At 40.0% G+C, this 26,493-nt stretch overlaps 1 protein-coding gene across 21 annotated transcripts in view; it reads right to left on the bottom strand.

Annotated features, from left to right (window-relative positions):
- The window catches only part of NFX1 (nuclear transcription factor, X-box binding 1), a 113,348-nt gene that overhangs the window by 37,398 nt on the left and 49,457 nt on the right, over window positions 1–26,493 (bottom strand). For 7 of the 21 annotated variants that reach the window (XM_059849335.1, XM_059849383.1, XM_059849295.1 and 4 more), the window contains 7 exons: window positions 26,413–26,486; window positions 26,124–26,180; window positions 23,776–23,877; window positions 18,684–18,725; window positions 18,221–18,319; window positions 14,187–14,253; window positions 6,934–7,079 (listed from right to left, as the gene is read on the bottom strand). In XM_059849335.1, the coding sequence (XP_059705318.1) occupies window positions 6,934–7,079; window positions 14,187–14,253; window positions 18,221–18,319; window positions 18,684–18,725; window positions 23,776–23,877; window positions 26,124–26,180; window positions 26,413–26,486 (587 nt within the window). Of the gene's footprint in view, window positions 1–6,933; window positions 7,080–14,186; window positions 14,254–15,922; window positions 16,114–18,220; window positions 18,320–18,683; window positions 18,726–18,791; window positions 18,814–23,775; window positions 23,878–26,123; window positions 26,181–26,412; window positions 26,487–26,493 lie in introns of those variants that run through there. The other 14 variants (XR_009486925.1, XR_009486924.1, XM_059849364.1 and 11 more) reach the window with 6 other exon arrangements.

Raw genomic sequence — 26,493 nt, 5'->3', positions numbered from 1 at the left:
AAGCTTTAGTCGACACTAGTGTGCAATGTACAATTATCCCATCGAGACATGTGGGGGCAGAGTCTGTTTCTATTGCCGGTGTGACAGGGGGATACCAAAATTTCACTTTAGTAGAAGCTGAGGTGAGCCTGACTAGAAATGAGTAGAAGAAACACCCTATTGTGACTGGCCCAGAAGCCCCATACATTTTAAGCATAGAGCTCCGCCGAAGTATTTCAAAGACCCAAAGAGATTCAAATAGACATTTAGAATAGCTGCTGCAGACACAGAGGGCATCAAGCAATTAAACACCTTGCCTAGACTGTCAGAAAACCTATCTGCAGTAAGACTTCTGAAAGTAGAAGAGCAACAAGTGCCAATTGCCACCTCGATGGTGCACCACCAGCAGTATCGGACGAATCAAGATGCTGTGATCCCCATCCACAATATGATCCGAGAGCTAAAGAGCCAAAGAGTGGTCAGCAAGATCCACTCACCCTTCAACAGTCCCATCTGGCCTGTGCGTAAATCTGGAAGAAAATAGAGATTGACTGTAGACTACTGTGCATTGAATGAAGTGACTCCACCGCTGAGCGCTGCTGTGCCAGACATGCTAGAACTCCAATACGAGCTAGAGTCCAAAGCAGCAAAGTGATATGCCACTACTGACATTGCCAATGCATTTTTCTCCATTCCTCTAGCAGCAGACTGCAAGACTCAGTTTGCTTTCACCTGGAAGAGAGTGCAGTAAACCTAGAACCGATGATTGCCCCAGGGGTGGAAGCACAGCCCCACTATCTGCCATAGACTAATCCAGAGTGTACTAGAAAAAAGTGAAGCTCCTAAACATCTGCAATACATTGATGACATCATTGTATGGGGAAAGACAGCAGCAGCAGTGTTTGAAAAAAGAAAAGAAATTATCCAGCTTCTCCTGAAAGCCGGCTTCACCATCAAAAAGAGCAAAGTCAAAAGACCTGCTCAAGAGATCCAGTTTCTGAGAGTAAAGTAACAAGATAGACGGCATCAGATTCCCACTAATGTTATCAACAAAATCACAGCAATGTCTCCACCATCCAGCAAAAAAGAAACACAAGCTTTCCTAAGTGCCATAAGCTTTTAGAGAATGCACATTCCTGAGTACAATCAGATTGTGAGCCCTCTCTACCTAGTCACCCATAAGAAGAACAAGTTCCACTGGGGCCCTGAGCAGCAACAAGCCTTCACCCAGATCAAGCAGGAGATCGCTCATGCAGTTGCCCTTAGCCCAATCAGGACAAGACCAGAAGTGAAGAATGTGCTCTATCTACTCTGCAGCCAGGAACCATGGCTTGTCCTAGAGCCTTTAGCAGAAAGTGCCTAGAGAGACTCGAGGCCGACCACTTAGATTTCAGAGTCGAAGCTACAGAAAGTCTGAAGCCAACTATACCCCAACAGAGAAAGAAATTTTAGCAGCCTATGAAGGAGTCCAAGCTGCCTCAGAAGTAATAAGCACTGAAGCACAACTCCTCCTGACACCCTGACTACCAGTACTGGAGTAGAAGTTCAAAGCAAAAGTTCCCTCTACGCACCATGCCACCAGTGCCACATAGAGCAAATAGATCGCTCTAATCACACAGCGCGCCCGTATTAGAAAACTGCATCGCCCTGAGATTCTAGAAATAATTACAAACTGGCCAGAAAATGAAAACTTTGGTCTTGCTGATGAAAAAGAAGAAGTAACACATGCTGAAGAAGCTCCACCATACAACGAACTGCCAGCAGAAGAAACGAGCTACGCTCTTTTCACTGACAGTTCTTGTCGCATTGTAAAAATGAAACAAAAGTAGAAAGCAGCTGTATAGAGCCCCACACGACAAGTCGCTCAAGCTACCGAAAGAGAAAGTAGATCAAGCCAACTTGCAGAGCTCAAGGCCATTCAACTGGCCCTAGACATTGCTGAAAGAGAGAAGTGGCCAAGGCTCTGCCTTTATACTGATTCATGGATGGTAGCCAATGCTCTGTAGAAATGGCTAGAAAAGTAGAAAGAAGCTAACTAGCAACGTAGAAGAAAACTGATTTGAGCTGCCAATGAGTAGAAAGACATCGCTACCAAAGTAGAGAAGCTACCTGCGAAAGTCCGACATGTAGATGCCCATGGCCCCAAGAGCAGAGCTAATGAAGAGCACCAAAACAATGAGCAAGTAGACCAGGCTGCAAAGATAAAAGTGTCAAAAACAGACCTAGATTGAAAACACAAGGGAGAGTTATTCCTAGCTCAGTAGGCCCATGATGCCTCAAGTCATCAGAATAGATATGCCACCTATAAGTAAGCACGAGACTGAGGGGTAGATCTAACCATAAACAGTATTTCTCAAGTTATCCATGACTGTGAGACATGTGCTGCCATCAAGCAAGCCAAGCGAGTGAAGCCCCTGTGGTATAGTGGGCGGTAGTCCAAGTACAAGTATGAAGAAACCTGGCAAATCGACTACATCACACTGCGCCAGACACGCCAAGGCAAGCACTATGTGCTGACCATGGTAGAAACCACCACTAGATAGTTAGAAACCTACCCTGTGTCTCATGCTACTGCCCGTAACACCATCCTTGAAAAGCAAGTCCTGTAGAGACATAAAACCCCTGAGCAAATTAAATCAGACAATGAGACTCATTTCAAGAACAGCCTTATCAACACCTGGGCTAGGGAACATGGCATTGAGTGAGTGTACCATATTCCCTACCATGCACCAGCTGCAGGGAAAGTAGAGAAGTACAATAAACTGCTGAAAACCACTTTGAAAGTGTTAAGTAAAAAATCTTTCAAAAACTGAGAGCAGAATCTAGCAAAAGCCACCTAGCTAGTTAACATCCGAGGCTCTACTAACCGAGTGGGCCCTGCCCAATCTGAGCCTTTGCATAGAGTAAATAAAGACAAAGTCCCAGTAGTACATGTCAAAAGTTTGTTAGAGAAAACAGTTTAAATCAATTCTGCCTCCAGTACAGACAAACCCATTAGTAAAATTGTCTTTGCTCAGAGACCAAATTCCACATAGTAGATAATGCAAAGAGACAGAAGAAGACGATGTGTACCTCAAAGAGACCTGATTCTTGAGACCTATGTGTAAATATCACTGTTTGCTAAATGTTACTACCATTGTCTATGTATAGCTGTATATTGAATGTATGATGTATATGTTTATAGAGTTAGAATATATATTAGTTTTAATAGTAAGCTGACGATATAGAGATAAGGGGTGGAATGTCCTAGGTTGACTATATGATGCTTTTATCCCCAATCGTCTTGTTCCGTTTATGCTGATACTAAGTTTTGCACTTTTAAGACTTGCTCTAAAGATTGAGAGGGGGAGAGGAGGCGCGCAGTTTCTTTTCAGACACTGAACTCACTCCTACACATTCCTGCTCCTGGACTGCGTTGTCTGCGGATGAACAGACGGCGGGACAGGGCTCTCTTTTTTTTTTGCTTTTAGTTAGTTTAGCTAGCTGAGACAAAGAAGTTCCCTGGACTGTGCTTTTTTTTTTCCTTTTTTCTCCTTTCTTTGGACCTGTTCACACTTGCTCTGGACTGAACAACTGTAAGAGCACCAAAAGCTCACATCGGTGGGCTGGGCCGGGCCTGGGCCACAGCATTTCCAGCACCGGAGGGACTGATAAGGGACTGAGTGAGCTGAACTGGAATCTGGGGAGGGGACTTTCTGCGTTTGTCATCTCTTTTGGAGCAGCAAGGGGTTTTATTGTTTAATATTGTTCAGGTTTTCTTGTTTAATAAACAGTTTTTTTCCACTTTTCTCCAAGGAGGTACTTTCTCCCGGACAGGTTGGGGGAGGGGTGGTAGAATCCAATTTCCTAGAGGAGCCCTTTGAGAGTTCTCTCCCAAATTTGCCCTAAATCAAGACACTGCCTCAAGTAACAAAGTTGAGATGACACATTTTTAATGGCAGTACAGGGAAAAGCATAAACATAAACCATCTGTTGATTTTAAGGCAGTGCTAGTGCTGACAGCATGGCCTGTTGTATAAAATTGAAATGTGTGAATCATGACTTAATTTGTCTTCTTCAAGACTTCAAGCTCAATTTTTGTAACTACAGGATGGATCAGCATTGAACTGTTTTGGTACGAACTACTACAAAATTCTTTGTCCACCAATCTCCTCAGACTTATTCCGTGTAGTCTTGCAAAAATGCACCACTATCTTTCAGACAGAGCATATTTTTGTGAAAAATGTCTCAAAAAACTGGTAGCATTTGAGGTGAAATAATGAAGCAAATGGCTCTTTAACAATCTCTTGATTATTTAAACTTCATATATTCTATGTTAAAAGCTTTCCAGAAGCAACACATACTATTCTCAGGGCAAACAACGTCAACATTTAAGGGAAAAAACAGTAAGAAAAAGATGCAGCTTTCTTCTGAAGCAGGACTGCTGTTAAAACCACCTTGGCTGGTGACCTTATAGCAGTATTTATACTTAAATGTACTGGGATGTGCAGTGTTTTCTCCCTGTGATGCAACTGCCATGATCTAATAAGGATGTTCCATGCGGTTACAGGGGGTTTAATTTCTTTAGGTCTTTGATTCTGCTGATTTTGTATAGTCTCCATCTAGGTAACCATTTCAAAACCATTTTCAGACTGACCTTACTGAAAGGAAATAAAATCCGTGGAGGAAAATAATAACACAGGACGTGTCAATGAAACTATGACAGCAAGTGGCTTTCTCAGTGAGAACCATGTGGGACCCTGTCACCTTCTTGAGAAGTCCCCTTGTTCATGAGGAAAAACTGAGCGTAATGTTCTTCCTGGAAGTAACAGGAAAAGGATCGGTCTCTCAAGTCCATACAAGCTGCTTAAACACTGGCCACTACATAAAAACAAGCAGGCACCCCTTTAACAGGCTCTGGAATCCAGAGTTATTTGGAGAGGAGGAAATTTTTACTTGTCTAAGTAAAAAACTTAAAAAAAAAAAAAAAAAAAACACTGATAGGTACAGTGAAACACAAATGTGTACTCCGAAAAGAAAGTTTTACCCTTCTCATCACAACAGTCTGGATATTACTTCTGAACCTTGTTCAGAAGGGATGTGGTATTGCAACTGTTCAAAAGATGGTGACTGCAAAGATGCCCAACAGACAAGCACAGAGAAAGGCACTTGAAAGGATCCACTACAGGTTTTACACTTCAAATAACACCCAGAACTGTAATTCAGATTAAGCTTAAGAGTAATACTGGGAATGATCTTCTCTGTGGTTATATGGGCAATGCTGTACATGAGTGATTCTAATGCAGCTAATATGACCAACTTTTACCGATGGTGATGGAGGTAGACACTGAGGGCAAAGTTTGCCCCTGGATCTCCAGAAGAGGAAGATGCCTGGTTGGAGGAAGCTTTCTTAGCACCAAGGAGACTTTCTCACCCTTCTAACAGACTTGTGTAGGAATGTTAACATTTGAATGACACAACAGTGGAGTGTGAAGAGAAGGAATGGTCTTTTTGCCTGAATGATTTTCATTTATTTATACATGAAAGAGCCCATGATAGAAATACAAAGGCATTGCTGAGATAGAATGAAACAAAACTTTCTAGTCATTACTAGCTCTGGGAGTTGAAGAAGCCATTGTGAAATACTCAAAAATCATCCTAGAACATGAGCTATTTCTCATGTAAGGCTACAATGTTTTTTATATTTTGAAGAAGTGGCAAATAAAAAGAAAATTAAAAGAAGCTTTGGAATAATCCATTAAATTAATAAATACTGCTATGCAGCTGAAGAATAGTCTCAGCAGACCACTCAAGTATCTTCTGAGTGGCAGCAATAAAATAGAAGCATTTGCATTCTGCATAGTATGCTACTCCCTTAGAAACCCAAGAGAAGGAACTAGTATGCAATCTGTCCTAAAACCATACAGAGGAAGGCCTCCCATTCACAAGCTGAAAAATATCCCTTTGCTTTTAAAGCATCTGCCCTGCTCCTTTTATCATCTTCACTCATTTCTCATCTGCTCTCCTATTCCTTTATTTTTTTAATAGGCTTTTTTTAAATATGAACTCTTTGCTCATCTTCCTTTACTTGAAACAAAAAGTATCTTAAAATGTAAGATCAAAGTAATGCTCCATCTCTCTTGGAAGAAATCAAGACTGTAGCTAAGCTACCAACTGATGAACAAATTCAGGAATAACTCATGGCACTCTAATAGCATGGAAGATGAGAGACTTCTTACAACTGTAGTCACTATTTACAGTTAAAAACAACTGGTTGTTAAATAGTCACAATTTGACAGCACTAAAATATGCTGCTGAGTAAGAAGCACAATCAATGAAGCTCTGATATGAGCAGCCTTCCCATAGTATATCTCTAGTGCAATCACCTTAGTTTTTTCCTAGCTGCATTCTGTTCATTTTCCTTTCTACTATGAACTGCCTTCTGTGAGTCTTCTCCAAAACATTTCATTTTTGCTACAAAACGTCTTCCATTCGCAGTAACTCCTGTTCCCTCTTTGTCCATTAGCCAACGAGAGAGTATACTCTGTGATAGGTTCATATAGATGGAGAAAAACTTTACAATAACCAGATTTTTTCAAAGGTGGTGTAAATTTAAGTATGATTTCTCAACCCAGCAATCAGTTTTCATAAAATTTTATTACATACATTATTTTTGATACCTCTATCAAATCCAGCTGATGACAAAAACTTACAGGTAAGATGAATGGAAAACAATGTTGCAAAATATTATCTTAGCTTTTTAATTTCTAATGGTGTTTTCTTCTCTGAAGATTTACTTGAGTAAATGAGCCCATGAAACTATCAATTCAAAAACTGCTTTAAAAATTATTCTACTGGAAATTACTGCATTTTGCAAATTGCACTGTAAAAAAATTCCTTCTGGTAAGTGATAAAACCCCATTCAATTATTAAAACTATACTGTAAAGATTTGAAAGCAACAATGAATTACATACTTCACTGCAGTGATAACAACATTGCGCTTAGGTTCGTTGTCATAGCTCACACTTTCAATGCCATAAACCTGAGCTAATTCATGGATGATTCTGCGGTGATCTCTGTTCATTGGTGGGTAACAATGACTCTTCTTTGTGTGCTTGCCCTGAATTCAACAGAAAAGGTTAAGAAAGAAAAAAAAAAAAAAGGTGAAGTTTTCCTTCAGAAGAGCCAGGGGGAAGAAAACAGTGAAAAAAGTGTTTCTACCTCTAAAATTTTGCTGTTAGGACAAAATCAATACCACATACTGCTAACACCTCTGTATTGACAGAAAGCTCATCTGAAATTATTAATTTAATTCCCCAGAATTAAATTGTATGTTCTCTGTTGTTTCTATCACCTCAAAGTTTACACATGCCCACACAGGGGTATCTCTGAAGTTTGAGAGATACCCCTGTGTGGGCATGTGTAAACTTTGAGGTGATAGAAACAACAGAGAACATACAATCAGATCCTGTTATCAGGATCTAAATTCTGATAACAGTCATTCTAATTAGTTTCCAAAAAACAACACTAAATTATTTTTATCAGAATTTGTATTTTTTAAAATTATCTGCCGAGTTCACATCGGGTCCAATTTTATTTTGCAGATTGGCTTCATAATGCAGATAGCTACAAAGATGTCAAATTTATCAATTACTTCCCTCTACCAAAGAAGCTATTTATCTGCAAGTTCCTCATGCCCTCTACTAAAGAAGCTATTTATCTGCAAGTTCCTCATGTAATGTCATCAGTAGATACTTTATTAAATAAAACCCCAACGTTCTATTTTTTATCTGTTAACAAAGACTGATAATGCTTGATTCAGCACTGATTATTATATCAACAGTAAAAGAACAAACAAAAAAGCAGAGCCCTATGAGCCCATGTCCTCAATGAGTCGGATCAATTTGTAACAACAAATGTATATAAGGATGACTCCCTCAGTGCTTCAGTCTGCTTTCACAGATTGAGGACACTGCTTTGGCTTTTTGCCTTCGTGATCCACAATGAAGTCTTCTAGGTCTTTAAGTCAACAGAAAGGATTGAAGAGGAAAACAAACTACCTGTAGTAGAATAAGTTTGAGTCAGGGACTTCTAGAGAAATCCCAACCTCCATAAGATGCTAGGACTGCAGGCAGTGCATTTAAGGTTACTGAGAGACCAGGATGATATCCCACTTCTCTCTCCATCACTTCTGAAAGATTGTAAGAATGGGGTAGGAACCCAATGACTCGAGAAAGGTAATTGCTGCAAGTATATACAAACAAACAAACAGAAAGAACCCAAGAACTATTGGCTGATCAGCTAAAATTTAAATCCATTTTTAGCCACATGAAGGACAAAAATCCCTGGGAATAATCAGTGTGGATTTACAAAAGGTCAGCCACCAAAATTAATGTAAAAATCACCACACGTAACAGAACATGCCACCAAGGGTACATTGCAGTTATCCTGAAAAGAGGGCTAATATCTGTCTCTTAGATTATGAAATTGCTAAGTTACAAATAGTAACTGGACCAGAAACTGTGGTCAACCATTTCTGTAAGTCTTCAGGGTAATCACATGCTGACAGAATATTATCTTTACTTTGCAATTAACAGTAATAAACCTCCCAGCTATTACAACACTTCCAGAATAGATACAATAATCTGAAGAACTCCATAGATTCTGCACCTATTTATGATGACTAACGTGCTTGTTTTAAAAAAGTGGTGGTTGTTCCATGCTCTGAAAAACATCACAATTCTTGTCCCTATGAAGACAGAGCTGGATATACATGTCCTCTGTTTTTTCTGCTTACATACATCAACCATGAAGACTCTCCTATGCTAGACAGAGTACAAACCGGTGAGTGTAGGGCAAGAGATAATTATGAGGCAAACAAAGTCATATATGATAGAGAGAGCTGAAAAATATTAATGCTGAATCATACTAATGCTAAAACTTTTCAGTATCAAAATCCTTTTTATTACTTATTTATCCAGTTAAGTGGAAGTGGGCATCTCCAAAGGTAAAATGAACAAAAATTTAAAAGCAGAAGCAAAATGTGTAAGCCTAAGTAACAGTAATAAGTATCAAAGACATGTACTGATACAGTCAGCACTCCATGAAACGCTTGATAGATTGGCATGCAAAATACTTTTAATGCAAGTAAAGTTCTACATCAAGAAACAAAGAAAACAAGCCACATATTTAGTAATTTAACTTATTCATCAGTGACTTGGATGAAGGGGGAGAGAAATTTAAGAATCCTAATAAAGAAACAACCAAACACAGACTCAAGCATAAAGAAGACTTGAGAAGAGGACTTCAGTTCATGGCAGAAGAAAACTAAAACCAGTCTCCCTGCATAATGCCATATCACACATATTAACTCAATCTTTAGCTACATAAACCTGTTGGTTGCAAGATAAAATATGATTCTCACAAGAAAGAAAATAAAGCTTCTGAGTCTTTGGCAAAAATAAAAAAAAAAGTTATGTAAGAAGAACTGAGTACAAGGGCAAGTTAACTTTACAGTCCATGGGAAATATTCCCTTTTACACCCTATATGCCACAATTTTGAACAAAGAGTCAGAGCATGGCCTCCACACATGCTGTCACTTTAGCTTCAAGACAGGCTAGGAGGACACAGGGAGCTACAGGCTGCTCAGCCTCACCTCAATCCCTGGAAATCTCCTCCCTTTTGAAACATAACTTGATTACTTTTATGAAATAGTAATTCACTACAGCCTAATGGGTAGGATGGTACAGAACTGATCCTTGAGATATTCAATTATTATGTGTCCCTGAACTGTTCATCCTGATCATGATGAAAGCTGGGTATACTGGGTCATTCTCCACTTAGATCAGGCAGGGAAAAGGCTGAGATGTGGTTTGTTTTTGTATTTTCCTTCTCTTCTGCAATGTAGATGCTACTTAACAGGCACTATTTGTCTGCTTTTTAGGATCATTATTTAACACATATCTGGTTTGCACTGAAAACTAAAGCACTGGAAATGCTCTTGAGTTCTCTGATACACTTGTTCTGGCATATTTGATGTCATTAATTGCAAATTCAAGACCTCTGGTTGCCCCATTTTTAATATAATTTAATGTAATTACATATTTTAGTTTGGTATTAGTATAAGCATATATTTGGTATATGCAATTATATCAAGAAAGGTGTATGTGTACACACTTGTGTACATAAGTGTGACTGATAAAGGTAACGTATAAAGGAACATGTAAAATAGGATAACCACAGGCAACACAACACTATGCAAATTATTCTTTGGTAAAACAATATAGATAACAAAAAAACTATTCTATGCATCTACTTTCCACGTGTCTGAAGTTGGAGGGACCTGAGTATAATTAGCATAACCTGTGCCTTAATGAACAAGAAATTGAGCACAGGGGGCATGAGACGAATGAACTAGGAACTCCTGTTAATACTCAACCAGTAAATATACAGGAGATTCAAGCAGCATCAGGCCACTTGGAATGAACATAAGTTCAAGAGTAAGAATAAGCAGAAATGAGACAACTAAGGCCAAGGCCGATCTGGAATTACATCTGGCCAATTATAACAAGGACAGAAAGAAGGGCTTCAAATACATAAACAATAACTAAAGGAAAACTAAGGATAATGCGCACCTATTACCAAACAGAGGGGGGACCCTAGTAAGAGGACACAGAGAAGATGGGAGTATGTGAACACCTTCTTTGCCATCAGTCGTCACTGACAAGCCCTCAACGATCTCTGACTCAGGAGACCAGGGTAAAGGTCTGTTGGTCAAGGACTGGGGTTAGAGAACACCTAGGCAAATTTGATATCCACAAGTCCATGGATAATGGCCTGACGAAATGCATCCATGACTCCTGACAGACATTCATAGTGGTGGACATCACAGTGAGGCTGCTTACGATCATCTTTGAAAGGTCATGGTAGTCAGGAGAGGTGCATGAAAACTGAAAGAAAGCAAACATCATCCCAGTCTTTCTCAAAGGGCAAGAAGGACTCTAAGGAACTAGAGCCCAGTCAGTCTGTCATGGCTTGACACTGGCCAAACACCAGGCACCCATGAAAAGCCACTTACTCATCCTCCCCGGCTACAGCTGGACAGAGTTCAGAAAATTTAATGAAGGGTTCATGAGTTAAGGATCCAAAGGAAACACTTCCAAGGTCAAAACAGGCTCGACTTAAGAGACAGAAAGTGAATTTATTACTAAGAAAATCAGAGCAGGATACTGAGAAATAAAATAGGTGGTTTTAAGGGCTTTTTTCCCCAACCACTCCCTCCTTCCCATTGAAAGCCCAGGGAGACGGGGTGAGGGTTTTGGTCAGTTCATCACCCTTTTCTTCCACTTGGGTCAAGGAGAGAAGTGGTTCCCCTGCAAGACCAAGGAGTCCCTTTCCACAGGAGACAGTTCTCCATTAACTTCTCCAGCATAGTTCCAATCTCACAAGCAGCTGTAAGCAGCTGTCCTCACAGCACTGCTGCAATGTAAATTCCTCCCACAGGCAAACACTCCTTCCAAAACTGAGGTCACTCTTCCACAGGAAAACAGTCCTCCCAGGACAGGCTGCTCCAGCTGGAAAGCAGGGACCCCTTCTGTCCACCAGCTCTCCCACTGGATCACAGCCTCATCCAGACATCCATCTGCCCTGGTGTGGGCACCTCCCACATGGGCTGCAGATGGATCTCTGCATCCCCCATGGAACTCCAGGGGCTGCAAGGCTGTCTGCTTCATCATGGTCATCATCATGGCCTGCAGAGCAACCACAGCTCTGGCACCTGGAGCACCTCCTGCCCATCCTTCTCTACTGACCTTGGTGTCTCCATGCTGGTTCCCTCACAAGCTTTCACCTCCTCCTCTTCTCTAGCTGGAATCAAAACTGTGACACCACCTTTGTTTTGATTTCTTCTTAAATATATTACTGTAGAGGTAATTAGAAATTACCATAATTTCTAATTGGCCCAGCCTTGGCCAGTGGCATGTCCACCTTCAGAGTCATCAGGGATTGGCTCTGCCGGACACGGAGGAGGCTTCTAGCAGCTTCTCAAAAAAGCCAGCTCTGTGACCCCCAACCCCCCACTACCAAAAACCAGGCCATGCAAAACCAACACATCAGTCTCACGGTCTCACATCAGTCTCTGGAGAGGTGATGGGAATGGTTTACCCTCAAGGTCATCATGGGATGACAGTAAGGTGATCAGGATTAGCCGGTATGGATTCAGCAAAGGAAAATCATGCTTAACCACTCTGACTGTACAATAAAGCAACTATCTACTCCCTGGATAGATAAGGCGTGAGCACTGAATATTGTCTACCTGGATTTCAGGAAGATTTTGGACACTGTGTCCTCTGACACCCTCATAGGTTAACTCACAAAGTGCAACCTGGATGACTGGACAGTGAGGTGTACTGAGAACTGGCTGAACAGCAGATCTCAGAGGATTGTGACTTGTGGCAGAGAGTCGAGGAGTAACTAGCAGTGTTCCCCAGTGGTCAGTATTGGCTCTAATATTGTTTTAAGTTATTGATCAGTGACTTGGATGAAGGGGCATATATCTCCTCAGCAAGTTCACTGATGACCCAAAGCTGGGAGGAGTGGCCGACACTCCAGAGCATTGTGCAGCCCTTCAAAAGGATCTCAGCAGGCGGGAGGAATGGGCAGAGAGGAACCTTCTGAAATTCTTTAGAGGCAAGTACAGAGACCTGCACTTGGGGAAGAAGAACTTCATGCACCAATATAGGTTGACCGGCTGGAAAGCAGATTTTCAGACAAGGATCTGGAGGTGCTGGTAGGCAACAAGCTGTCATGAGACAGCATTGTGCCTTTGTGTCACAAGGCCAGTAACATCGGACACCAAGAAGAGTGTGACCAGGAGGTCATGAGAGGTGATCCTGCTCCTCTACTCAGTCCTCATGAGGCCTCATCTGGAATTCTGTGTCCAGTACTGGGTTCCTCAGCACAAGAGAGGAATGGAGCTCCTGGAGCAAGTCCAGCAGAGGGCTACAAAAATGTCAGGGGACTGGACCATCTCACAAACATAGGCTGATAAAGTTGGGCCTATTGTGCCTCAAGAAGAGATGACAAACAGGATTTTATTATTACTATTTCTTTTGTCAATAAGTATCTGAAGATAAAGTGTCAGGAGGATGGAGCCAGGCAGCTTAATAGTTGGTGGCTTAATAGGTGGTCACTTAATAGTGCCAACCAACAGGAAAAGAGTCATTAGGAAGTAATTGATGCAAAGGAAGTTCCACATGAACATAACAAAGAACTTCTTTACTATGCAGGTGACTAAGGACTGAAACAGATTGTCCAGAGAGACTATGGAGTCTCTCTCACTGGAGATATTACAGAACTGTCTAGATGCAATCCCATGCAATGTTCTCTAGGATGACCCTGCTTGAGCTTGGAGCTTGGACTGGATGACCCCATGGAGCCCCTTTGATAACTAGACACAGACTGATTCATTTTAGTCTTTCATTCTAATGACAAAAACAATGGGCAAGAACATTAGACAGATGGACAGGCACCAAGATTGTTTAAGAAACATAATTCATAATTTTTTGAAGGAATAAAGTTAAGTAACTGTTCTTAGGGCCTAGGGGGTTAAAAATTATGCTTTTTACAGAAAATTAGCTCCTTCTTGAGCTAAGGGCAGCTGAGGATAGTATAGTTTACAAGGTCCTTTGAATCACATATACTGGGTCTTTCATGGAGTAGCAGCAAGCTAACCTGACAGACCTGAAGGTGGTATCACTGAAAAATATATGATTGTGTCTGTGGTATCAACCTCTCTAAGTATACTGGAGTCTCTCAAACACTGTGGCTGAATCCAGGTTTTCTTATAGAAGAAAGAGGACAACCTCATGCACTGGCAAATATAGGAAGGTATCCAAAAATCGGTGAGCAAGTTCCACTACAGGGATCAGAAGCACCTAGGCTTTCCTTCTCAAAGTAGGAATGTTTAAACATCATCTTTAACAATATTTTATTAATGAAGATCCAGAAATTGATGATAATCCATTAATGCATTAAAGCCTAGCACTGCTTGAATCCTTAAGCAAGGTTTGGCACCAAAGTAATCCTGAACTACTAGGTCTCCCAAAAATTTTGTTCTTTTTACAATAAACTGTGCACTATATTGGAGCCCAAACAGATCTAGTGTCAACTCGTAACTGTGAGTATTAATAATGTTTAGTAATATCAAACTCATATATGAATACTGACCTTATTCACAGCTTCCACAAGCATTCTCATTTCCTTCTCAATGTCACTGACAAATTTTATATCCTTCCTGCAAGAACAGCATACTAGATTAACAAGGCAAGAGAGTGTACAAAGATAAAGTATCTTCATACTTTGTAATATTTTTCAACAAGAACAAAATGAAAAAACCAAGAACACAAATGACTCAAGCAAAAGCTTCATTCACATTAAAAGACTGTTAGTGTGTCATCACTATTACAAAAATATTTCTTCTTCAACAACTGGAACCAAGAATAAAATTCTATGACATGGTTCTACTGTCTGACAATACAATTCTACATTTTCAAATTAATAATGTAGATTTTGAAGTTGCCATTTTGGTGTTTTTAAATTACATCTCATTAATTTACTTAACTACAATACATGATGAGACACAAAAATGGGGATAGGGTAAACAAAGTGGAGTTCTTTTCCAAGACAAAGTTGACTGATTTTGGTCTTCATTTCCCCTAGCATAACAAATTATGAAGACTTCAAGAAGCAGCATAAGGCTACTGGCAAGCAAATAAAACATTCTTGATGTGAGATACTAAGGATTTGTTTCAAGTATTTTTGGTAACTACTTTCATCACAGTACTTCAAGTCTTTCACTTAAGGGTGAACTTTGTGCTCTGTTCTTAAATAAGCAGGTAAACTAACTTTAAAAGTAAGGCTGCTATTTGTTAGGCCACCATCTCCATGGGGAAAAAAGACTACACGAAGATTTCATATCTCAAAGCTGGTTAGTAGTAAGTAATTCTTCAAAAACCAGGCACTATTCCTTACCAACACAGTACTACTTTGCGAATGATGTCAGAATTTAACTAGTTAAGAAGTGTCTACCAAAGCAAGTACAACTATCTTTGGTAGATGACGTACCAAAGTTCTGGGTGCTGAAGTCAATGTATCATCAAGACCATAAAAATAGTCTCAAATAAATGTGCCAAATGACAACACTGAATAGATCTGCTACCAACATCCCTCGACCAGATATGATGGATTCAGCCCATCACTAGTAAACAAACCTTCAAGGTTTAGCAAGAATACACAGGCACTGAACGTAGCTACGAGAATTCCTTGGTCTTCATTAAGAAGAAGTATAACACTGGGAGAATTGGAAAAAGGACTGGAATTGGGTAGAGTTAAAAAGAAAGGGACCTCAAGACACCTATGGTGTGAAATACAGAGTCAGCTCATGTGGCATGAGGCTTTGGAAAAAATATTACAGCAATAATTTCAAGTTTTAAAAAACCCCAATCCTCAAATAAAAACCCAACCAAACCCACTAGGAACACCCAAATTTCAAGGTGAAGTGATCATGGCAGGTAAAACACACGTATCAATAATCCAGTGAGAGGGTCCACAAGCACCTGATATATAATATTTAAAACTATACTAAGGAACCAGCTAACACACTGGAGGATACATTAAAAAAAAAAAAAAAAACAACAAAAAACCAGACAAAAGCCCTTTAGGAGCCTATAAACCCAGAGATTTTCATGGTCCGTACAATGGGTTCTTGCACAGCCAGTAAATAAACAAGAAAATTCTGTTCCGTGTAGCTCCAGGTGCCTAGATACTCTAGGTGTTCTCTCCTTCTCCAGTAGTTTTATTTCAAACAGCAGCCTCAACATCATCAATGTCCAATTGGACATTGATACTTGTGCTGATCTATCCTCCAACTCAATGTCAACAGATCAACCTGAGCATTTCCTTACTCTCTGTATGTATTTCTGAAGCTTCTTAGAAAGGTCAGTGCTGAGGTGTCCAGCCAGTGGATCTGTACCCCCTGAACTGTGCTCAGTTGGTAGCCATCTCCACGCTACAAGACAGATTCCCCTCGGCAGCAGAATATCTCCTCATGTAAAGCTATATGGTGGAGAGACTTCTTTTGACTCCTCATCAGATCCTGACAAACACATCAGAAAGATTAGCATTACCATGCTATTCACAATGCCCCCTTCTCCTGCCACTGTCCTACAAAGGAGACATATTATCTTGGCATGCTTACATTCGCTTTTCTTCCTGTTACCTGGAGTTGTACTGCATTTTGGGAGCTTTAGGATTCTGTAATTAAAGTTTACACCTCAAAATCAGGAGTTCCTACAGCTTTCTCAAGTTTTCTTCATTTTTAGGTATACATTTCTTTCAGCTCTTGAGAATGTATCAGCTACACAGATCAATTAATTGCCTACAGAAGATAATATGGCATTCTAGTAATGCTAACTTCTTGAGGCAATGACTCTGAATGCACAGGGAGGCAGCTCTCATGTTTCTCAATCATTCTAAGATCCTGCAGATAAGTTATGCTCTGTAGAAAGCCACAAGCCCTGAACTCTTGCATTACTGGAGTGATGCACTCAAGCAAGAATAAGTTAATTTGTCAAAAATTATTCAGAATACTGAGCCACCTGAAAAACATACTGTAACAGATACAATATCTAGATCCTGTCATCTTGATGAAAAACCAAATATTTTGCTAGACTACTGAGACAAAAGATCATCAGGAGCAGTCAAGGAAGAAAGTCATAAAGCCATAGATTCAAAAATTGCTGCTCTTGTAAAGACAGCTATGTCACTTTAAGTAAAAACTCATTTATCTTTAAAACTAGATAAATGAAATAAAGTAATTCAATGTACAAAGTAATTGACTTGAAGATTAACAAAAACTTTTGCTTTACCTATGACTCAGTAAGAACAGTCTTGGTCTATTTGTTTATTGTAAATTACCAGTGTAAAGAGGCTACAAAGGAAACACTAGTAAAATCACAGAAAGAATGAGGAGTGTGAAAGCATTCACTACTTTTCAAGGTATCTGTTCGACCATCTGCAGTACAGTGCATGATCCTGGTCAGTTCTGTACATGAAAGATGAACACTTGCACTACGGGTAGTGGCTAGCAGAAAGATGAGACAGAATTGTACTCTAAAAAATCACAGTAGACTACACATACAATGCAAAACCTTCCCCTTCTTATTGTACAGAAAGTGTGGGCTGTGTTTTCTGAAGAAGATGAAGTGAAACATTCTACACACAACTAAGAGAATAGTACTTATAAAATAGCATTTTTAAATGCAAATACTAACAAAACAGTAGGCCCACAATGAAAACATTCAGCTCCTATTTTGCAGTAGGTCCATCAGTTGGAAGTAAAGAAGATGTAACTTACTCTTAAATTCTGAATGGTTGCTTATGTAAAACTTTCACTTATCTCAAAATATCAGCAAATCAAATAAATAATTTTCAAGTAGCAAACATCCTTACAAAACAATGAAATTTATGCAGCATTAGAATACTGGAGGAAGAAGAAAACATACTAAGCTGTTCTACAAAACTTAGACCTGGTAAAAACTCATGTCATGCCTACAAACACACACGAGTAAAAACTCCCAGATGACACATCATCTCAACATCTTTTAAAAAATGTGTCAGATCCTGTCTTGTTATTCCAGATTACAAAGTATTTATTGGTGTGGTGGTTTTGATATTACCTTGATTTGCCATTGCCTCATTTTAGGATGTTTCAGTCTAGCTATCCTCTATGCAGTCACACTGGCACAGGCTTTGCTCTGCATCCAACGTTTTAATAATTCCATTTCTTCATTTTTAAAATAAAAGCAGTAAGGCAAAAAAATAAATGGGACCTGGTAGAACAGTATGATAGTCTACAAGTGAGTGTAAGCATGCCAATTATTATTATAATAATAATTTCATTTATTTTTGTTTTGAAATGGAGCACTGAGGTAGAAGTTGGTTCTGAGTAAAAGCAGTAGAGATGTGAAAAGTACAGTGAGAATAGTCTGGTCTGATTACTGAAAAAAGTAACCTGTCAGGCACTTTTTTCTTTTCAGGTTCTCATTTGGGAGGTCTTGAGAAGTGCATATCAACTTCTTCGCTTTAACTGCCTTCTAATACCAAGGCAGCTATTTTTAGAAGAGTAAATAGAACTGTTCTGCATTTCCGATCTTGCTCTCAACCCTGCTGACTTAAGACACCTGCCATTATTAAACACATACCTTGCATCCTCTTTTAAAAGGTCACTGTACTTTGGTCCAGAAGAACGGATTTTAAAAGGATCAGAATTATCATCTATTTCAAGAGCTTCAGCAAGGCGCCTAAATTTGAGGGTAGGAAGAAAAAACCTCAATATAACAAAACATAAGCAAACAAAAAAAACCCCATATAAATCCCCCCAACCTTCCACATGTCATAGAAGAATCAAGTTACAGGTTGCTAATACAAAATAATAGCTTCCAAAATATATAGTCTGTACATTTGAAACTACTCATTTAGAGCAAGAATATTCTAGCAAGATTTCTGATTATTCAATATAGATCTTTATAACAGGAATCATCTCCACATTTATCTGTTCTCTAGGTCATGAAGAAAAAGATTTCTTCTCTACATAGTATTACCTTTCCAAACCTAGACTACTTCTGTTAAATAAAAAAAAAAAAATTAAGCAAGTTAATTTCCCACCTGTTCCTCTGAATAGCTAAGCATTCTTCGTCACATTGCAACCTGAATTATGAAAGAAAACTAAAATTAGAATCATTGCGGCTCCTCATACTTTTCAAGATGTAGCGTGTTGGTGTCATATTATCATGGCCTAAAGAAGTAACAAGAGTGTGTGAGAATATTTTATTGTATTAGAACAGACAGAGCTAAAAAAAAAACAAACAAGCAATAATCAAAGATTTTTGAGCACCCAATCTCTTCTCTAGGTCTTGAACAGCAGTTCAAGGTCTTGAGCAGCAGTTACCAAGGTTGTATAGCAACTGAGGAAAAAAGCTTCTGAACTAGATGTTATATTGGTAAATTGAAAGCTAAACAGATTGCTATGAGTTCTGCTGTTTCATCCTTGAGGGAGGCCCACCAGGAGTCAGAGGACTCACATGACTTCCACTGTTAGGCAATAGGAAGACACCTGGTGGATGAAGGGAAGTGGAAATGGGTCTCTACTCAGGGAGGTAACAAAAATTCCTCCCAACCCCCATCACCTGCCCAGGTGCCACTTCAGAAAAGGTATGAGGCTCTGGATCTAGAGGGCCAGCCAGATGACGTAGAATTTAATTATCTGCCCAGTAGACCTCTCAATTCGCTTCTTCTACGATCCATTCAGCCGGATCACCACCTCTGACATTAATTAAAAAAAAGAAAAGTAGTTATAGTGGGTGACTCCCTTCTGAGGGGAACAGAGGGCCCCAAATGTCGACCAGACCCATCCCACAGTGGGGTCTGCTGGCTCCTTGCGGCCCAGATACAGGATATTACTGATAGACTCCCTGGGCTGATTCAGCCCTCTGATGATTACCCACTGCTGATACTCCAGGTCAGCAGTGATGAGATTAAAAAGACAAGTGCCAAGAAAATTAAAAGGGACTTAAGGGCACTGGGTCAAATTGTTGATAGGGCAGGAGCAGAGGTAGTGTTCTGCTCAGTCCCTTTGGTGGCAGTGAAAAACGGTGAAAGGAACAGGAGAGCCCACATCGTCAACAAGTGGCTCAAAGGTTGGTGTCATGTCACAGCAGAATTTCGGGTTCTTTCATCATGGGGCAACTTTTGTGGCACCTGGCTGCTGCAACTGGATGGGCTCCATCTCTCTGTTAAGGGCAGAAGGATTTAGGTCATAACTGGCAGACCCCATTGAGAGGGCTTTAAACTAGGTTTGAAGGGGGAAGGGGATGTAGCTGGGCTGTCTGGAAGCAGGCCCAAGGGTGGTAAGCCTGAGTTAGGGATGAAATCAGCAGCCCAGCTGAGCTGCATGTATACTATTGCACACAGCACAGGCAACAAACAAGAAGAGCTGGAAGCCATGGTACAGCAAGAAAGCTATGATGCAGTTGCCATCATGGAAATGTGGTGGGACAACTCACATAGCTGGAGTGCTGCACTGGATGGCTACAAGTTCTTTAGAAGGGACAGGAAACGGAGAAGAGGTGAAGGCATGGCCCTTTATATTAGGGAGGCTTTTAATCCCATGGGTATTGAAACTAATAATGACAAAGTTGAATGCCTATGGGTAAGAATTAAGGGGAAGGCTGACAAGGCTTACATCCTACTGGGAGTCTGTTATCATCCACCCAACATGGAAGGAGAGGTGGACAATTTATTCTATGGGCAGCTGGAGAATGTTTCAGGATCACCAGCCTTTGCTCTTGTAGGTCACTCCAACCTACCAGACATCTGCTGGGAACTTAATACAGCAGAAAAGAGGCAGTCCAGGAAGTTTTTAGAGTGTGTGGAGGACAACTTTTTGTTGCAGCTGGTGAGTAAGCCCACCAGAGGAAGGACTATGTTACACCTATTGTTTGCAAAGATGGACTGGTGGGAGATGTGGTGGTTGAAGGCCACTTGGGGCATAGTGATCATGAAATTACAGGATTCTTGCTATTTGGTGAAATCAGGAGGATTTCAATAAGACTTTTACATTGGACCAGACTTTGGCCTATTTAGGAAACTATTCAGAAAGTGCCTGGGAAGCAACCCTTAAAAACAAAGAAGTTTAGGAAAGGTGGGCGTGCTTCAAAACAGAGATCTGGAGGGCAGAAGAACAGACTTCCTGTGTGCCAAAACGTGAATTGACAAAGCAAATGTTCAGCCTGGATGGACAACAAGGTTTTGAAAGGACTTAGGAATAAAAAGACAATGTATCAACTTTGGAATGAGGGGGTCAGGGCTCTCAGAAAGTATTTAAGGGGGTTGCTAGGGCATGTAGGAAAAAAATCAGGGAGGCCAAAACTCACTTTGAACTTAATCCGGCAGCTTTTGTAAAGGATAATAAAAAATGTTTTTACAAATACACAAACAGCAAAAGGAATGGTAAGACCAACCTTTGTTCTCTATCGGATGAGGGAGGGAACTTAGTAACTGCAGATGAGAAGAAGGTGGAAGTACTAAACTCCTTCTTTACCTCAGTGGGAAGACAGCTTGTCCTCAGGAAAACTGTCCTTCTGGTTTTGTAGATGGTATCAGGGAGCAGAATAGCTCCCCTGTTATCCAGGAGGAGGCAGTCAGAGAACTGCTGAGCCGCTTGGATGTTCTTAAATTTAAGGGACTAGATGGAATCCATCCCAGGGTAATGAGGGAGCTGGCAGATGAGCTTGCGAAGCTGGTCTCTATCATTTACCAACAGTCCTGGCTCACTGGTGAGGTTCCAGATGACTGGAAGCGGGCAAGTGTGACGCCCATTCACAAAAAGGGTGGGAAGGAGGATCCTGGTAATTACAGGCCAGTTAGCCCAACGTCAGTATCCAGTAAGATAACAGAAGAGTTTATATTCAGGGTCATCACGCAGCACTAACAGAAAGGCCAGGGTATCTATCAGACCCAGCCAGCATGGGTTTAGGAGGGGTAGGTCATGTTTGATTAACCTGGTCTCTCTTTTTACGACTAGGTCACCCATCTGGAGGATGCAGGAAAGGCTGTGGATATTGTCTATTTGAACTTCAGCAAGGCCTTTGACACTGTCTCCCGGAGCATACTCCTGGAAAAGCTGGTGGCCCATGGGCTTGGACAGGAGCATTCTTGCTGGGTTAAGAACTAGCTGGATGGCCGGGCCCAAAGATTGGTGGTGAATGGTAATGCATCCAGCTGGTGGCCAGTCACGAGTGGTGTTCCTCAGGGGTCTGTGCTGGGGCCAGTTCTATTCAATATCTTTATTGACAACATGGATGAGGGGATTGAGTCTTCCATTGGTAAATTTGCAGACAACACTAAGCTAGAAGCATGTGTTGATCTGTTGAAAGGCAGATCTGCAGTGAGATCTGGAACTGTTGGACGGATGGGCAGAGTCCAATAAGATGACCTTTAGTAAGTCCAGGTGCAGAGTCCTGCATTTTGGCCACAATAATGCCCTGCAACATTATAGGCTGGGGACAGTGTGGCTGGACAGTGCTCAGGCATAAAGAAACCTTGGGGTACTGGTCAACAGCCAGCTGAACATGAGCCAGCAGTATGCCCTGGAGGCCAAAAAGGCCAACGGCATCCTGGCCTGTATAGGAACAGTGTGGCCAGCAGGAGCAGGGAGGTCATTGTTCCCCTATACTTGGCACTGGTGAGGCCACACCTTGAGTACTGTGTCCAGTTCTGGGCCCCTCAGTTTAGGAAGGACATTGAGACGCTTGAGCATGTCCAGAGGAGGGCAGTGAGGCTGGTGAGGGGCGTGGAACACAAACCTTGTGAGGAATGACTGAGGGAGCTGGGGTTGTTTAGCCTGGAGAAAAGGGGACTCAGAGGTGACCTTATCACTCTCTACAATCTCCTGAAAGGTGGTTGTAGTCAGGTGGGGGTTGGTCTCTTTCTCCAGGCAGCAACTGACAGAACAAGAGGACACAGTCTTAACCTGTGCTGACACAGATATAGGTTGTATATTGGGAAAAAGTTTCTAAAGGAAACAGTGATAAAGTTCTGGAATGATCAGCCCACGGAGATGGCAGAGGCACCATCCCTGGATGTGTTTTAAAAAAGACTGGATGTGGCACTTGGTGCCATGGTTTTGTTGAGGTGTTACGGCATGGGTTGGACTAAGTGATCTTGAAGGTCTCTTCCATCCTAGTGATTCTGCAAATAAGGGCTACCTACCACAGTTTAGGTATACTAGGAAAGACATGTACAAAGAAAAGCCATCTCGTAATTTCAACTGTTCAAGGAAAGGGCAGTGTGTGTTTACACAGAAAGATATGTGTTAGTGACTACAACATAATAGCAAAAGTTCTTAAGTATGCTGGCACTAGCTTTGGTATAGGAAATCACGAAGCAATTATATGAGAAATGTCATTATTTTGACTTTACACAATATAAAGGAACATTAGATTTTAACACACATAATAGACTGACTCTGAAATAATCAAATGCAGTATAAAGAAAGAAGACATGAAAATAGAAATGAACTAAAACCAGAGATTAGGGACTTCAAAGGCAAAGACTTCAGTAAGTCAAGTTTCTGACAGAAGGATGTGGAGGAAGTTGACAACTTCATAAAGAAATTATACTATAAGTAAAGGGACAAGCTATTTCAGTCCTGAGGAACATCAGGAAAACTTATGTCACAAAATTAAAATCAGGTTTGTGGTGCCAGGCAGGATGACACCACCAAAGCACCAATCAAACTGAAATACAAATGTGAAAAATTCTAAAACAGGTAATACAAAAATATTGTAAATAGTTAAGATGATGACTAGGAGAAAATATGGCCTATCAATCATCCAGAAAGCTACACTGGATTGCTGAAACAGAAAATAAAGTCTTATTCCCCTGTCTAGTAATCTGAAAAAATCCAGAGGAACTCCAATGAGTTGGGCAGAGTAGAAAAAAAAAAAATTGAAACCACAGTTGTATTGTCCCACACTTATAACAACCAAACATATAATGACAGAGATCTCATTCTACATGAAAGAAAAACCATGAACCACCACAGAACCGCAAAATACTCTTTAAGCATATTGCTAAAGTGGAATTAGACTGGTACTACAGCTAGCATTCTTATCACCATATTAATATATTTTCCATGTCACCTATGCTTCAGGTACACACAAAGGCTTCAAATACGTTACTACATGTATCTCCTTACCTGGCTTGCTTCATTTCTTTTTTCGTAATAAGCCTACTAATTTCCACTGAATCCCCAAGCTGTAGGTCTGTCAGCTTAGTTGCTATAGATATAGCAGCTATTCTGAAAAAGAGAGTGGTAGATTTCATTTAAGGCAACATACAAACTTTTGAAAAGGTATATAAGGGTGCAGATTTAACATCTAGGTGGAAGAAGTAAGACAGACTGATCTTTTTCTCATTAGACTGGAATTCTAGTTCTACATCACCAAGTTTTAGGAATCTGATCTAGTTATATCAAGAGTCTACCCTCATCTCCCTCAACTAGGAGTAACACTAACAAATGGTCGTGCTTCTTACGGAAGTTGAAATTATGCACGGTAAATACACTTTCTCCTCACTTGCTAATTATACAAGCTACAGCTGACCATATAGCTTTAACTATCATTTTATCTGATTTTTCCCTGACTGTGTGCAACTAAAATCTGTAAAGTGAATTTAAAAAGTACTTAGAAATTTGCTTGGAAAATATGATTAACACAATCCACAAGGAAAGGACAAAATACCTACCAAGATCATTACCATTTTCTTTATAAAGATTCTTCCTATTTTCCTTCAATAACAAGCCTTCCCAGTCTCCTTTGCTAAAAGTTGTATAACTAAAATATACAGGAATTTTTATGGAAATACCCCACAAAAATTTCCAACAAACTCCTAAAAATGAAACATTGTATTCTCTTGAACTAGCTTTTCTGTTACATTAAAATAAAAGCATATGTTTGTTACTGTATGTTTATCTCTTTATGTTTTTCATCACATTCAAAGACTAACCCATTATCAGGAAGGAGGCAAATCATACTACATAAAACAAAAAAATCACTTAGAGGCACTTTATTAATCAGCTGATGCCAAAGTCTAGATAATGGGACATTAGATGATATGACATTATTTGTGCCATATGTACAGATATAGCACCACAGGTATTTCCTGCTCCCTTGGGCATTCTATTCTTTCATCAACATTCACTGACAAAGCCCAAAGCTGTTTTATCATTTCTCTAAAATTTTGAGAAAACTTGGATACTCCCCTAATTTGCTGACTTTTACTTTGTTGCCGGTTTTTTTTACTGTTTTTTGTTATCATCGTCTTGGTTTGGTGATAGGTAGGAAAAAAGGCCAACTTATCTATACAAAATTAGAATAATCTTTCAGGAACCTGAACTGCTGGAGTTATCAAACTTAGCTGGCACGGTACTAATCACAAGTCAAGAGTAATTTGTCAGCACATATGAACATATTTTAACTGATACAAACACCTGCTTTAAACAGAAGAGTTTCCTTTCCTCTAGATTTAGGCTCTGATCAGAGAAATAAATACATATTTATTCACGTTACACATGCAAAATCTTTCATTGGCTTCAAAGAACCACTTTCCTTGCATGAATATTTAGGCAGTGCCTGAGTTATAAAACAGCAGAGAAAGAACTTCAAAAATCTTGCATCTTATCTTCTGAAACTTATCATTAATGACAAGCATTTGTCAATTTAAACTGGTATTTCAACATTGAGCCAATCTTCTGATTTATATTCATAGTGATGAAAATATCAAAAAAAACCAAACTTTTGTACATGCATCTTCCATTCATCTTAGTACTGACTACAACTGTTCTTGATTGTTTCTAATTAGCACATTTTTCTCCTTGTTTTCATTAGTTAGCATTAAGTACCTAAGCTAAACTATTTTCTGTCAGAACTTGAATATGGACAGTATTCAGCAGAAACCAAGCACTATACCCTAAGCTGGGCTAGGACAAAAAAAAGGCCCTCTGATACCAGTTCCAAACAAACCCATCACTAAGAAACCTTCTCTGAAAGACAGGAAGAATCGCAGACTTTGTTTGCCTAACAAGTAGGATACAGAGCAGAACTCGGATCACATACCAATTCTTTAGACTAACTTTTTTTACTCCCTTTCAATCACAGCCTAAGAGTAAGATTTTTTAAATTATTATTATTACTGTTTTGCTGTATTCATTTCAAAAGTTCCAAAGCCCCATTTTTCTTCTTTTCCTTGTTCTCTCTCTTATAAGAAAGAAAATTAAGTTTAGACGTAGGATCTGGAGATTGTTGCAATAAATACAGTTGGGAAGGGCTCAGTTTGCCCAAGATTAAAACCCAAGATTTAGATGCCAAAGATCTCCTGCCTAAATTTAGCTATTTCAAAATTACTTTAAATCACTCTTCAGCATCCATCATCTCTACTGACAAGGTTCCATCATACATGATTGGAAACCTGGACAGCAAGTCACACGTGGACTGCAATCACCTACATTCAGGAGCCTGAATCTGGACTTGACAAATTCGTCTGTACCTAATTGCTCTGTGTGGGTAGAATAGAATTCCACATATGGAAGAGTCAAGCTTTGACCTATCAACAGGAAAAAAGAAAAAAAAAAAAAAGTTCTAATACAGCATACCTGGTACAAAAGCTCTGGGAAATACCTCCCCCCTCCCCCCCAAAAATACCACATGTCAAAGTACAAAAAAGTCAAAAAGCTTGTGAACTAAATATATTTAGTCAAGTCTAACCATCTGCAATTTAATCAAACTGCGAAGCAGTAGGTCCAGTAAGGAATTGAAAGAATTATTACCATACCAACCTTTGATATGTATTAGATGCTTCGGAGCATATCATACTCTCCTTTCTTCTTCCACATTCACACTGAAGATCAACCTGCCAT

This window comes from Haemorhous mexicanus, chromosome 1 (genome assembly GCF_027477595.1).
Source record: "Haemorhous mexicanus isolate bHaeMex1 chromosome 1, bHaeMex1.pri, whole genome shotgun sequence".
NCBI lineage: Eukaryota > Metazoa > Chordata > Aves > Passeriformes > Fringillidae > Haemorhous > Haemorhous mexicanus.
This window is presented reverse-complemented; position numbering and strand designations above follow the sequence as displayed.